Raw genomic sequence first — 12538 nt, 5'->3', positions numbered from 1 at the left:
CATCCGACATCCGATCGAGGCGATTCAGGTGGCGTTGGAAAGCTTGTTCCGAGAGCTTTCTTTTGATACCAATTTTGCAGCAAATGGAGGTCGGATGAGTGAGATATGGAGGAGAGAAGTTTCGGGTTTTTCAAGCTTTTTCGTCAGATCTACGACGATCCGACTGTTGGATCGACGATCCGAGACCACCTATGGACTAAGGAAGAGGAGAGGAACATGGTGGTATGATCAGATCCGGCAAATGTCGCCGGCGATCGTGGCCGCCACCGCTGCAGTAGTTCCGTGATGGCTCCGGTGGGCTATGGAGATGATTCAACTTCCAGAGGCTTCCTCGTAAATTTTTGGAATTTTTGAGACACAGATAAACTTCGGGTAAGACAATTTCTATTATTTCTCTGTCTGTGGAGCATAAATACAGTGTTTCTTAAACAGGAAAAATTGGAGAAAAATTCTAAGAAAAATATATGATGAAAGTAAAATTATTTGGAGATATTCTATGGTATTTGTTGAATTTTTGAGTAATTGTAGAATATTTTTGAAAAATATAGATGGATTTTAGTTAGATTTTTAGCATATGGGCATATAAGATTATTTGAAATTAAGATAATTAAATTTTATATAATTGGTTGAAGCTTGAGGATAGAGGTTTAAATATGTGAATATTTAATTGGGTTGAATTAAGAATATGTTAGATGTTGGAAACTTATGGAATCGAGTAAAATTCTTGAATAAAATATTCATGGGTGATTAAAAAATTTTAATTCATTTTGCAATAGTCTTATAATATTATTAGGGATCGCGGGGCGAAATCTTATAATTTTTAGAGCTTGTTTGAGTGGATTTTTGCAAAATGTCAATTATAGGGACTAAAACATAATTTTTAAGATTTTAAGTATTATCTGATTAAGAGGACCCAGGAGGGGCCATGTGATATTGATGAGATGTGGTTGTGGAAATTGAGAATCTAGAAGTGTTATTTGAGCCTTTTTGCAGGTTGGGTAGGTCCCAGGTATAGGGAAAATTCTGCCAGATTTCCGGCATAAATTAGGCTGTCTATTGCCTCTTTAGATCTTTATTCTAACTTAGTACTAATAAATTTATAATTTAATTATTAGGTGATCGAGATCAGCTATTTTTCTGCATCCAGCAGCCACAATAGTCATTGGTGTACTGTGAGTAAAATATTAATTTTAATTGTAATTTCGATATTATTATATGTTCAAGCATGCCATGCATCACTTATATGTATGTATCTATGTAGTTAAACTCTAGGCACGTTTTATGTTGCATTCACAACTGTTAAAGTGTCATGGATGTTGTTGTGGTAATTTGGAGCAGTGTGCGTGCGTTGGCGTGCGTGTTATGTGGTGTGGACTATGGATAGGACGGGTAGACACGGCTTGAGATCTTCGCACCCGGTCCTTCGGGGTAGACACGGCTTGAGTTCTTCACTGGGACCCCGATTTGGTTATTAAATGGAAGTCCGAGCCGAGTTCTTCCCTGGCACAGGTTGGATTTAAGAGAGCTGTATAAGGGATTAGCTCCCATATATTATGACTGATATTACTGGGTGTGTGAGTACTCTAAATTACCTTTTTGCTGTTATGATGTGAAATTATTGCTGGTGTTGCATTTCACTCTACAGGGTGCATTAGTTTTAGATAGTTATAGAGATTATGGTTAAAATTGATATTTTACTCTCTGAGTCGAACGCTCACTCCTGTTCAATATTTTTCCAGGCCACAGGAGGAGTTATTTTACAGAGCAACCTGTTTTCTTCCTCGCAGGTTTAACGTCGATTATTTAATTGTTTTACTATCTTTTTTAAATTTAAAATCTAGAACTCCGCATGTGTTAGTAATAGTGTGGACCTTGTTAGAAATTGTGTTAATTTAAATTTTTGAAATTAATAAATGAAGATTTGTATGGTATTTAAACAGTTTGTAAATGAGGTAACATGGTTGAGCTGGGCTCCCCTGATTTTAGTTTCTGAAAATTTCTGGGTTAAGTTGGTTCAAAATATAATTAGAACAGTTTAATTTAAATTATTTTATATGCATATTGGGCCAAAATTGTGGGAGGTAACAGGGTTGAGCTGGGCTCCCCTGATTTTAGTTTCTGAAAATTTCTGGGTTAAGTTGGTTCAAAATATAATTAGAACAGTTTAATTTAAATTATTTTATATGCATATTGGGCCAAAATTGTGGGCCTGGTTATGGATGTGAGGAATAGTTAGGCTTACTACGGGCTTCGGGGGCTTTAAGCTGGCCCAGGTCTTAATGCCGGTCCAGCCCATAGGTTGGGTCGTGACAATTTTATGAAATTATTAAAATTTTAAAATATAAGTTATTAGTAAAAATAACTTTTTATATAGAGTATTAATTAAATATATAAAATTAAACGGGTTCGGGTATTTTTCGGATAATAACAATCGGGTTTGCGATGGGTTTGGGTAGTTGAGAATAAATTTTAATCGGGTTTGAAACGGGTTCGGATTTTGAGAATATTAATCGGGTTGGGGTTCGGGTAAGGTGATTCTCGCGGGTACCTTACCCATTGCCATCCCTAAACGAAAGCTTTACTGTTAAGTTAAAAAACTATATTCTCAATTAAATTGAAAAAAAATAAATAAACATGATTCTTAGTAGATCTATTAATTAATTAAGAGGCATATCAAAAATATTTTAAAAGCATAATTTAGATTTCTCATTATTATTGAATTTGTGCATTTATTTGGTTGTTTCACTTATTTAGTTAATTACGCAAAATGGACTGCAGACCCTCAGGGGCGTTAGTAACCCAGCCTAAACTGAGAGAGTTGCTCAACGAGGCTTTTGCAAGCCAATCTGCAGCGGAATTTGCAGAGCGTTTTACAACAACATATATAAACTACGATTAGCTAACCGGTCTCTAAATCTTCTAATGGTCATGGTGGCTACCTATGCTACCCAAGGAACTTCTACCTCATTGCTATGGATACTTTTAACAAGGACTTCAGCATCTGAATTTATAATAATTCCTTGGTGGTGAAAGAGCAAAGCGAATTTAAAAGCCTTTAAAAGCGCAGTAGAAACTTCATAGCTTGCTGGACTAAAAAACAGAGGAAGGCTTTGATAAACTTATCACAGCAACCAGCATGTGAGAGATTTTTATTGATATATGAATATATAAGAGAAGTCTTAGGCTTTTAATACGTAATCAGACCTGCTCCAACCACTACAGTGAAAGGAATGAGTAAAGCATGGCTACAATATTCCCTAAGTTAAGGAGTAAATTTGAACCTAACACAATTTGACTAACATGCCAACTAGTTTCCAGAAAAAATACACAAAATGGCAACAAGAACTAAGCTCTTAAATATCTAGGAAAAGTCTCACTACTCTAACACTCCTTGAGAATTTTCCTAGATACTCCAAGTTTCTTCTTCATTTCTTCAAACTTGCTCCTAGGAAGAGCCTTGGTCAGAATATCAGCTAACTTGCTCATCAGATTTGCAATGCAACAACTTGATTTCACAACTTTTTTCAGCTTTCTTAGATGAACTAGATTACTTGCAATTGCATTAGCAGATTTAGCAGACTTATTATTAGGTTCAAATTGCTCCATTACCAAAACTTTTAGCAGCTTTCGAGGTCAAATTGACTAAAATATAATATAGAAATATAATTTTAAATTAATGCACCCCAACTCATTTTATTAATTATACATATTTCAAATACTTGATTATATATTAATGGTATATTACTAAAAATAATTCAAATATTTAAATCTGGGTCAAAATAGTTAAATTTCTAAAGTTTTTAAAATTTTATCTAATTTTCATCCATTGAATAACTTTACCTTTTAATTTGTTTATAATTATCATTAAAAATATAACATTACCATATTCATTAACTCTTCCATAATTTTATTTTGATAATCACTAAGTATCGAATAGTGATAAGATTTAGTGGTAATGATGAGAGAATATGTAACTAAAAACATTTAATATGATAAAATGACTAAAAATTTTTGTAATCTGTGATATCAAAGTGAAATGAAGTTAGAAATAATTGATGATATTGGTAAGGTTGGATTAACCAATAAATGAAGCTAAAGATTATATTAAAAAAATAATAAAACTACAATAAGTTTTTCAAAATTTCAAAAAATTTGAATAAGATTTTTATACATTTTAAAATTTTGGCCGATTCTACTAAAATTAAAAGGATTTGATAAATTATCAAAACGCGATAATATTAGGTTTTTTTAGTAATAAGCCTATATTAATTTGTATTTTTTCTCATAGATTCATAATTTGTTTTTTAATTTGGCTTAAAAATTATTTATTAGCTAGTCCAAATTTTATTCAATAGAAATTTTGCAATTTATAGATTATTATAGTAGAATTATATATAGTAAACTTTTGCATGTCACTGTATTTACATTATATGCTTTATTTGATCCCTTCAAAAAATAAAATCCAAGCTCTGATCGGATATTTGCTAGATTTTATCCTCTTCTAATTAAATGCATAAAATCCAAAAAATAATGCCTTGTATGAGTTACCAAGCGGAAGAGATTGTCAAGGTGAGCCAAACAATTCGCGCACACATGTTGCTCTCACGATATATATATATATATATATATATATATATATATATATATATATATATATATATAATATCAACAGTTCAATACATGACTAATTCTTATTTATTTGCTATTTCATGTAAAATATTTTATATAAAATTACTGTTCTATTGTATAATTATTCCCTCACCAGACTAGAAATTGAATTAACCTTCAAAAAATCCTTAGTAATCATTTAATATACAGATGCAAGTGTAAGTGTAATGGACATTAGCACATTGAAGACTGCCTTTGTCCATCTTTCTATTAGAAGAACTGAAGAATGGAAATTTCTTGGACTGTAACTCCAAGATAAGACGCATTCAGGTCCTGAAATTGGCAGGGTTAACGAAATAATTAAGATAGTTGATATACATGTTTTAGGCAAAACTCTTTCTTAGCAATTAACAAGGCAGAGTCACAAAAAGACGCAGAGAAAGACAAAAGTTTTTAATATCACTTATGTTTGTCTATTAATTTCATGACAGAGAAATGTGCAGTTATCTTTCTCTGCCAAATCCTTGCATTATTCACTGCCCTACGATTGCACTGGTGTCTCTGCGCACTCTTATTTCTTGGGTTTCCTTTTCCTTTTTCTTGGACTAACAATCGACATAACTGCATGACAGAGGAAGTAGCAGCAATCCCTAGATTACGTTAAAAAAAAAAAAAGGAGGAATCGAAACACAAGAAGGGGGAAAAGAAAAAGCCCTTTAAAAGAGCGAAAAATAAACATACGTACATCTACATAGTACACACACATTTGCATGTCAAAAAGAGATATAGATAAGATTTAAGTTTCGCAGGGGTGTTGCTCTTTCCATCTGATCAATCTCCTCCCACTGCCCCTGCGTGCCATTATAAATTAGAGATGATGGTGAGCAGAGGCTGCTGCATGTTGATGATCAGAAGGTTGATTTGATGGTGATGGTGATGGTGAGGTGCGGCAACTTTGGGCTCCTATGCTCCTAAAAACCTTACATGTTTTGTTTCCATATACACACACATGTACATGTATATATCTAGAGAGAGAGAGATGCTTTAACTCAAAGGCGAAAGCTATCTATCTTAATAGTTCATGACATAGATAAAGAATTAATGCCGACGCTAGCTGTTGCTTTTTCTTTTTGCGGGACCAGGATATGTTAAAGCAGGGCAAAGTGTAGAGTGGCTAGCTAATTTGCATCCCATGGGCCATTTCAATTGATGATAAATGGGCAGCTAAATCTAATTTAGGAAAATATGCGATAAAAATTAATGCTTGCGCATGCCAAAGTCATGAATAGAGGTTTGCGCATGCCAAGGGAGAAACAGACACTGCAAAAAGTCTTTGAGCATATTACGACTTATATGCATGCTTTAGACTTCGAATTTTCTTTGCCTATAATATGTGAGAATTTTTCACATATTTCAAAGAACTCATAAAGACATTTTGATTTATTTTGTTGGAGGATTTTTCATTTTGGAAAAGATTGATGGCCCAGAATTTGTAATGCAAGGATATTTGAATTTGATGATAAAATTAAAAAAAAAATGACCATTAATTTATAAAAACAAATTTTAACATTGATGATCTAATCTAACCTAATCATTTAGTCAAGAAAATCAATATTGAATAAGTTTGAAGCATCCATTAATTTCTACTTCTAGATGCGAATATGCGTCCAAGATGATCAGCATGCATACATAGTGAATTTATCTCACCATAGTATGGTTGAACAAAATAGTAGAGGGGAATTTTCTGTTAGATTTATGACCCAAAATTTTAGTTAATTTGAAATATCTTTTTCTATGCAAGATATAACTCTATTTCAGTATTATTCTAAAGTTGAGTGAAATTTTTAATTAAATTAGAATTGAGAATATTAACATTATAAATAGAAGTATGATAAAAAGATTATTTACGTTTTAACTCATAAGTAGACAAGGGCTTTGTTAATTGTTGAGATTTAGCTTTACCCATTAATGAGGAACTCTGCCCATTAATAAGAGGCTTTGCTTATTACAATCTCATGGAGAAAGGTTTCGACCTAAGGACATAGTACAAGAGGAAAGAAGAGCTATTATCCATTGTAGTTGAAGAAAACTTTTATGGTGTTGGTGTAATAATAGTTAAACTAGTAAATATATTGAGTTATATTAAGAAGAATCACTAATATATTTATTATGAGCAATTTTTGTGATATTCTCTTAGATATAATTGAATTAAAGGAGGTTAGCTTTCAGCTTGTAATTAATGATTGTTTATCTGATTATAATGAAAGATGACATACCTTTATATGAGTCCTATATAAAGAGAATGAATCAACTATTAATGTTTTATATGTTCATTTTATTTTTCCGTAATTTATACACTTTCGTGTACATAACATTTTCTCATTTTAACATTAGATATATTAAAAAAATTGTGTAAAATATATATTGAAATTTAGAATGTTAAAATTTTCATTTATGGACCTTCAACCTTAATACAAATTTATTTTCTTAATTAAATACAGGTGTGTGCTTTAAATTAAATACTGCATTTTTTAACTTTTTTTTCCTCAAAGTATTAGGATGAGATAGGGGTTAGCAATTCGGTTTTAATAAAAAATTCGATTTGATTAAAATTCAGTCCATTTCCCTTTTTTATAACCCATCTCTTCAAGTTTGCAATTTTTTCTTTCTTCACTTCTTGCTAGCGTCCTTGACTTCTTACCATGGCAAAGTTCTCTGCCTCAAACTCTCTTATCCAAATTGTAGTCTCCTCTCCCTCCTTCTACAATAAGATCTAAAGAAAACTCAAACGTTGAAAGTACGTGAGAGAGGAAATTTGCTACAGTAGGAAGAGAGAGGAAGTGTTATATATGCTACTGAGTTTTTCTTTTTCATCTGAGGAACCAAAGAATCTTTTTGAAGAGGAAAAAAGAAGAAGAAGGGAGGTGCAAGCACTAGGTGGCTTGTGTTCTTTTTGTTTGATTTTTTGGTGCGTGATATGAAACACCAATTTTTCTTTTCCACTTTATTTTCTTCTACTTAAAATCTCAGGATGAATGATGAATTAGTGTTCTTCTTGGTTCATTTGTTTCAACCCAGTACATTGATGATTTCTAATTGTACGGTTCTTGCTTTTGCTTTGAACGTTTGTTTCTTCTATGGGTTTTGATGGTTTACTGAAACTGATTAAGGGTTAGGGTTAGGGTTCTGATTAGATTTCTTTTTATTTTTTTACATCATGATATTTGCTTTGTATACATGGAATTTGTTATATTTTGATTCTCTAGTCTGATTCTATAAACAAAAGATTTAGAATGCTTTTGCACATTGGAGAAAGTTCTGCATTCCATAACTAATGAACTAAATGGAATAATTTATTTTTGATTTGATTCAATTTATTGATAAAAATTGTTTGGATTCAATTTACTCTCTAAATTGGTTGGTTGGATTCAATATTGAATTAATTTTAATAATCACGCTAGCTATAACCAACTAAACTATCAATCTAAATTAATATATATTTTTTGATTTTGTGCTTTTTTATTTGATAAGCATTTTATATCTTTTGTTAAAAAAATAAATTCAATTTTAAAATGTGGATTAAATTTGAGTAAAAAAGTAAATTATAATAGAGTAAAATTTAGAGCAATCATGAAATTATATTTGCTTTTTCAAGAAAACACAACCTCATAATGCAAGCGTACCATGCTTAGTATACTAGAATTGTAAAATAATAAATAAATCTATTTTTGTCATCGTGTCGACATTTCATTCTCCCTTCATTCCGCTGAAAACAACTTTCTGTAGACTTAAAGTGTACAGCAAAACATAGGACAAAGAGCTGGGAATTCAAATAGTAGGCTTGTCATGGACGCCCAATTTGGGGATGACAAGACAAGACCCATTTGCCATTCTTTGGACTTAATATTTGATGGCTCATCAATCATCATTCACTGTGCAACAGCTGAACAAGGCTTATTGGGCTTCATTGAAAACCCAATGGTTAAGAATTCAATCTTGACAGTTTATTATTATTATTATTATTATTATTATTTGTTTTATTCAAATTTTTTAGAACTATACAATATATTGAGGTCAATCATATAACCAAAATAGAAACATTGAGAACCAAGAAAATGTAAAACGCTTATTAGTTAAAGAACCTAATCAGACTCTTCTTTATCATAAGAAATCAAGAAACATCCTTTCTAATACAAACTCACGCTTTATTTGTATACATACAGGTGCCAATTCCACAGAATTATTTTGGGAATTTCTTGAGGACTTGCCATCAAGAAATCGAGACTTTATTTAAATAAAAAAAATACATTTATCATTTGATTAAACCGGCGAAGAAACACATTTACCATCAAACTAAATCCGAAAATGCTACATGAACAATTGATGAGAAGAAAGAAACAGTTAGAACAGCCCAGGCTGCACAGCATTAATGCCTTGAGCAAACAGTGACTTAAAAACCTCCATTTCCTGTCTTGGTAAGGCTAACGCAATCTCAACTTCTCCCTTTCCATCTCTACCTTCCATCAGGGAAAAAGCATTGTCATGATCTATGGACGGTATCTCCACCATCTCAGGCTTTCCCCATCCAAAATCTACATTGTAAAACGCCAGCTTCGTCGACCCAGCTATCCCAAACTTCAGCACCTCTGGTCCTACAACACTCATTCTTTCGATCCTCTCCTTCGCTTCTTCAAAAAGTAACTTGTCCAGTCCATTTACATAGTCACTCAACCTCTCAGCTATAATGGCAACTCCGTTTTCACCCGCAAAATCTTCAGCTTCTGCAGACAAGTCATGGAGACATACAGAATTCCCAAAATAATTCTGTGGAATTGGGGGGTTTATGCTCGAACGGCTCCTACAATCCACAGCAAACACAAATATAACCTTTTTACCACTAGCTTCTCCTTTTGCCTTCACCATGCAGACTAACGTGTAAGAACATGTGAGCACAAATGCAGAGAGGCGAAGTTTTTTTAGAGTATTTAGCCCTGCAGCCTGCTGCTGTTGGTGGTAAAGCAGTACACTTTCCCTGATTTTTCCAAGGCTTTCGCTGCTCAGCTTAAACGCGGATCGAACCAAGTCATTGGGTGGCACATCAAAGAAAAATCGCAACACTTCCAAGCTTCGTGGGTTGGATGACTCTGAATACTTTCTGTTTGAGTCCATCCATTGGTTCAGGTACATAGATTCGAGTCTGGCAGGGTCTTTGATAATTGTCCGGTCAAACAACGGGATTAATTCCTGTGATAAAGGGAAGGAATTTCCGTTTTCATCACTGTGTTTGCATATATAGGACCATGCCTTCAAGAACATGTAAGCGCTCTTTCCATCAAAAACTGCATGGTGTGTGGTGATGCCAACGGTAAATCCTTTACCAGGACGTACTGTTATCTGCAAGGCCATTGTTGGTGACGTTGTTTCCGATATTGGCAACTCTGGTACATAAGGACGCGACTCGGAAACGTCACGAACCTGATTGCCCATGTGTCTATCAATATCGGCATTAGTCTCCGCAACTGTGAGCGAAACGGCATCATTTGGAGAGTAAAGGATGATGGGTCTGGTAGAATGAGGAGGCCAAGTGAGGCGGCCGGCAAGAGGAGGGAAGTGGAAGAGGGTGTGCGAGAGTGATCGTTTGAGTTTGGGGAGGATTTCCGAGTGAAAGAAAGCAGAAGTAATTGACTCAGTAAATTTGTAAAAGAAGAGGCACTGGCTTGGAGGGAAATTCAGCCATGTGGAATCAAAGAAGGTAAGAGGGAGAGACAATTCTGTGGCCGACTCCGGTGACAGGTTAGGTTGAGCAACCTTGCAAACTTCTACTATTTTCACTGATGATGATTTGGTCGATGCCATGAGAAATAAACTTAATATTTTACTGCTGTATCAGTGCTTCTCTCACGTCGTTTCCTGATCTGGTGACAAGAAATCAAGCAAATTATGTTGTATTTATAGGTAGTCTTTTAACAATTTTAGCTGGTTGTTGCTAATTAAAGCTTTTCACCAATTTTTAAATATTCCTTTCTAATTCAGTTTATGTGAAAGAATATAAATGCATTTTACATACAGAATTGACAAGTTTCATATGTGTATGAAGATAAAAAAGAAAAATAAAATTTTTTATTTGTAATAATCAGTTATTCAGCTTTACCTGAACTGACAAACAGCATAATATTATTATGAATTGTAACTATAAATCAAAAATCGCGATCAGAGTACAGTAATTGATTTCAATACTAAACCCAAATGAAAAAGAGGAGTGATGGAAGGACGTCCCACCAACATTAAGTAAGCTGTGGATTTGAATTAATCCGTACTTAGATACAAATCAAACACTGGTGAGTTTTCATAATAGAAACTGGTTGCTTGCTAAGGAGTTCAAGACTTGCTCAATTATTTGCAGTAAAGAGACTGATTAAGCATTGCTTTTGTTTGAGGACTAAGAGACCCAATTCATTGCAATTCATTAAAATGTAAGAATTAAATATTTTGGTGGACTACAAATTAAGATTGGAGATTACTTAGAATAGACGATTCAAAGAAATTTTGAATTTTAGAGGTGCTCTTTCTATTTGTTTTTTTCGTTGCTCTAACTATGCATAGACCTCGCCTCATTTGGAGACCAAGGGGAATAAATTAATCGGATTAAGTTCTAAAAATTTGATTTAGTTTCAAGTCAATACCATTAAAAATTTGTTCTTTTTTTTTTTAAATATTTCGTTTGAAATTTTGATTTGATCAATTATTTTTTATGTAAATAAATTATTTTTATATTATATTAATTTTTATTGTCTTTATTTTTTTTCTAATTATGTTGATTTATATTAGTTGTGTTGATTTCATCATTCTAATTATGTTAAATATACTACTTATGTTAATATTCCAATTTTTTAATTATGTTATATATGCAAAGCATATTAATTAAGAGTTTTGTTAAATTGTAGCCATAAAATGGTGAGACTAGACTGTCCGTTTTGATCCACAGGATTTATGAGAGGTAAAAGATGGGTAGAAAGACAGTTTCAATAGGATTTGGATCATTAAACAGTTAATAAATCTATTGCCAAATTTAATTAGACGGCATCCCCTCCCCTCTATTCAAACTACGAAGACACCATCTTCCATTTTGGTACTTCGGGTTGGTTTTATTTGGAGAAAGACCAAGCACATATAAAAGATCAGGTAGGTTGTTTGGGCTTTGTCAGCTGGACTTGCTGTCTCCCTCTCATGTTTGCTTGGTGTCCAGGCTACGTACCTGTTTCTTCCTGATACTGCGTGTATAGTCCGCAAGTGCACGGGTCACAGTAGTATAGTTTTAAAAAAATGATATCGATCCCACAGGGAATTGTGCTTAAATTGGAAATAAAAGGATAAGCTAATTAGAGTAACAAAATTTAAAGATATAGAATGAAATTTGGAATTAAAATTGGTATTTAAGGAATTAATGCTAAATCAAACAATTAATTAAAATTAATTAAACTAGATTACCAAAAATTAATTTGAAATTTCTGTTTATGAAATTAAGAAAAATTAAATCTAAATTCAATAAAAATAAAAATAAAGTAATTCTAGAGATTAGATTTAAATTGGAATTAAATTTAAATTGGATTTAAATTGAAATTGCTATTTATGAGATTTGGAGGATTTAAATCTAAATTTAATGAAATAAAGTGATTCTAGAGAATAGATTTTTAATATTGTTTGCATGTGGTTTATCATTAATTTAGCCAAACACATGAGAATTGCAATTTTGAGAGAAATCAATTCTTAAATTTTTGAAACCTTTTTCAAGCATCTCAAAATTGGTTTTCATTAAATCAAACCCTGTTTTCACGGTATTTCAAATCTAACAAAAACCCAATTAATGCATAAAATTGATTTTTGGAAAATTCCCCTTAATCTTCTTAGCTTATTTCTAACACCAAGAAAA

At 32.6% G+C, this 12538-nt stretch overlaps 1 protein-coding gene and 2 long non-coding RNA genes across 3 annotated transcripts; 1 reads left to right on the top strand and 2 right to left on the bottom strand.

Moving 5' to 3' along the window:
• The first annotated feature begins 286 nt into the window (after nt 1-286).
• Nucleotides 287-1939, top strand: LOC131183183 (uncharacterized). The gene is made up of 3 exons (XR_009151324.1): nt 287-372; nt 1116-1172; nt 1740-1939. It is a non-coding gene; the product is annotated as an uncharacterized LOC131183183 (long non-coding RNA).
• Nucleotides 1940-4956: 3017 nt separating this feature from the next.
• Nucleotides 4957-5735, bottom strand: LOC131183390 (uncharacterized). Its single transcript, XR_009151491.1, has 2 exons — nt 5354-5735; nt 4957-5229 (listed from the first exon to the last, which is right to left on the bottom strand). It is a non-coding gene; the product is annotated as an uncharacterized LOC131183390 (long non-coding RNA).
• Nucleotides 5736-8724: 2989 nt separating this feature from the next.
• LOC110657703 (phenolic glucoside malonyltransferase 1) lies at nt 8725-10574 on the bottom strand. Its single transcript, XM_058153417.1, has one exon. It carries the CDS (start codon nt 10462-10464, stop codon nt 9010-9012), a length of 1455 nt encoding a protein of 484 aa, XP_058009400.1. The 5' UTR covers nt 10465-10574; the 3' UTR covers nt 8725-9009.
• Nucleotides 10575-12538: the final 1964 nt, after the last annotated feature.

This window comes from Hevea brasiliensis, chromosome 9 (genome assembly GCF_030052815.1).
Source record: "Hevea brasiliensis isolate MT/VB/25A 57/8 chromosome 9, ASM3005281v1, whole genome shotgun sequence".
In the NCBI taxonomy this organism is placed as follows: Eukaryota; Viridiplantae; Streptophyta; class Magnoliopsida; order Malpighiales; family Euphorbiaceae; genus Hevea; species Hevea brasiliensis.
The sequence above is the reverse complement of the archived record's forward strand: the minus strand, read 5'-3'. Positions and strand labels throughout refer to the sequence as shown.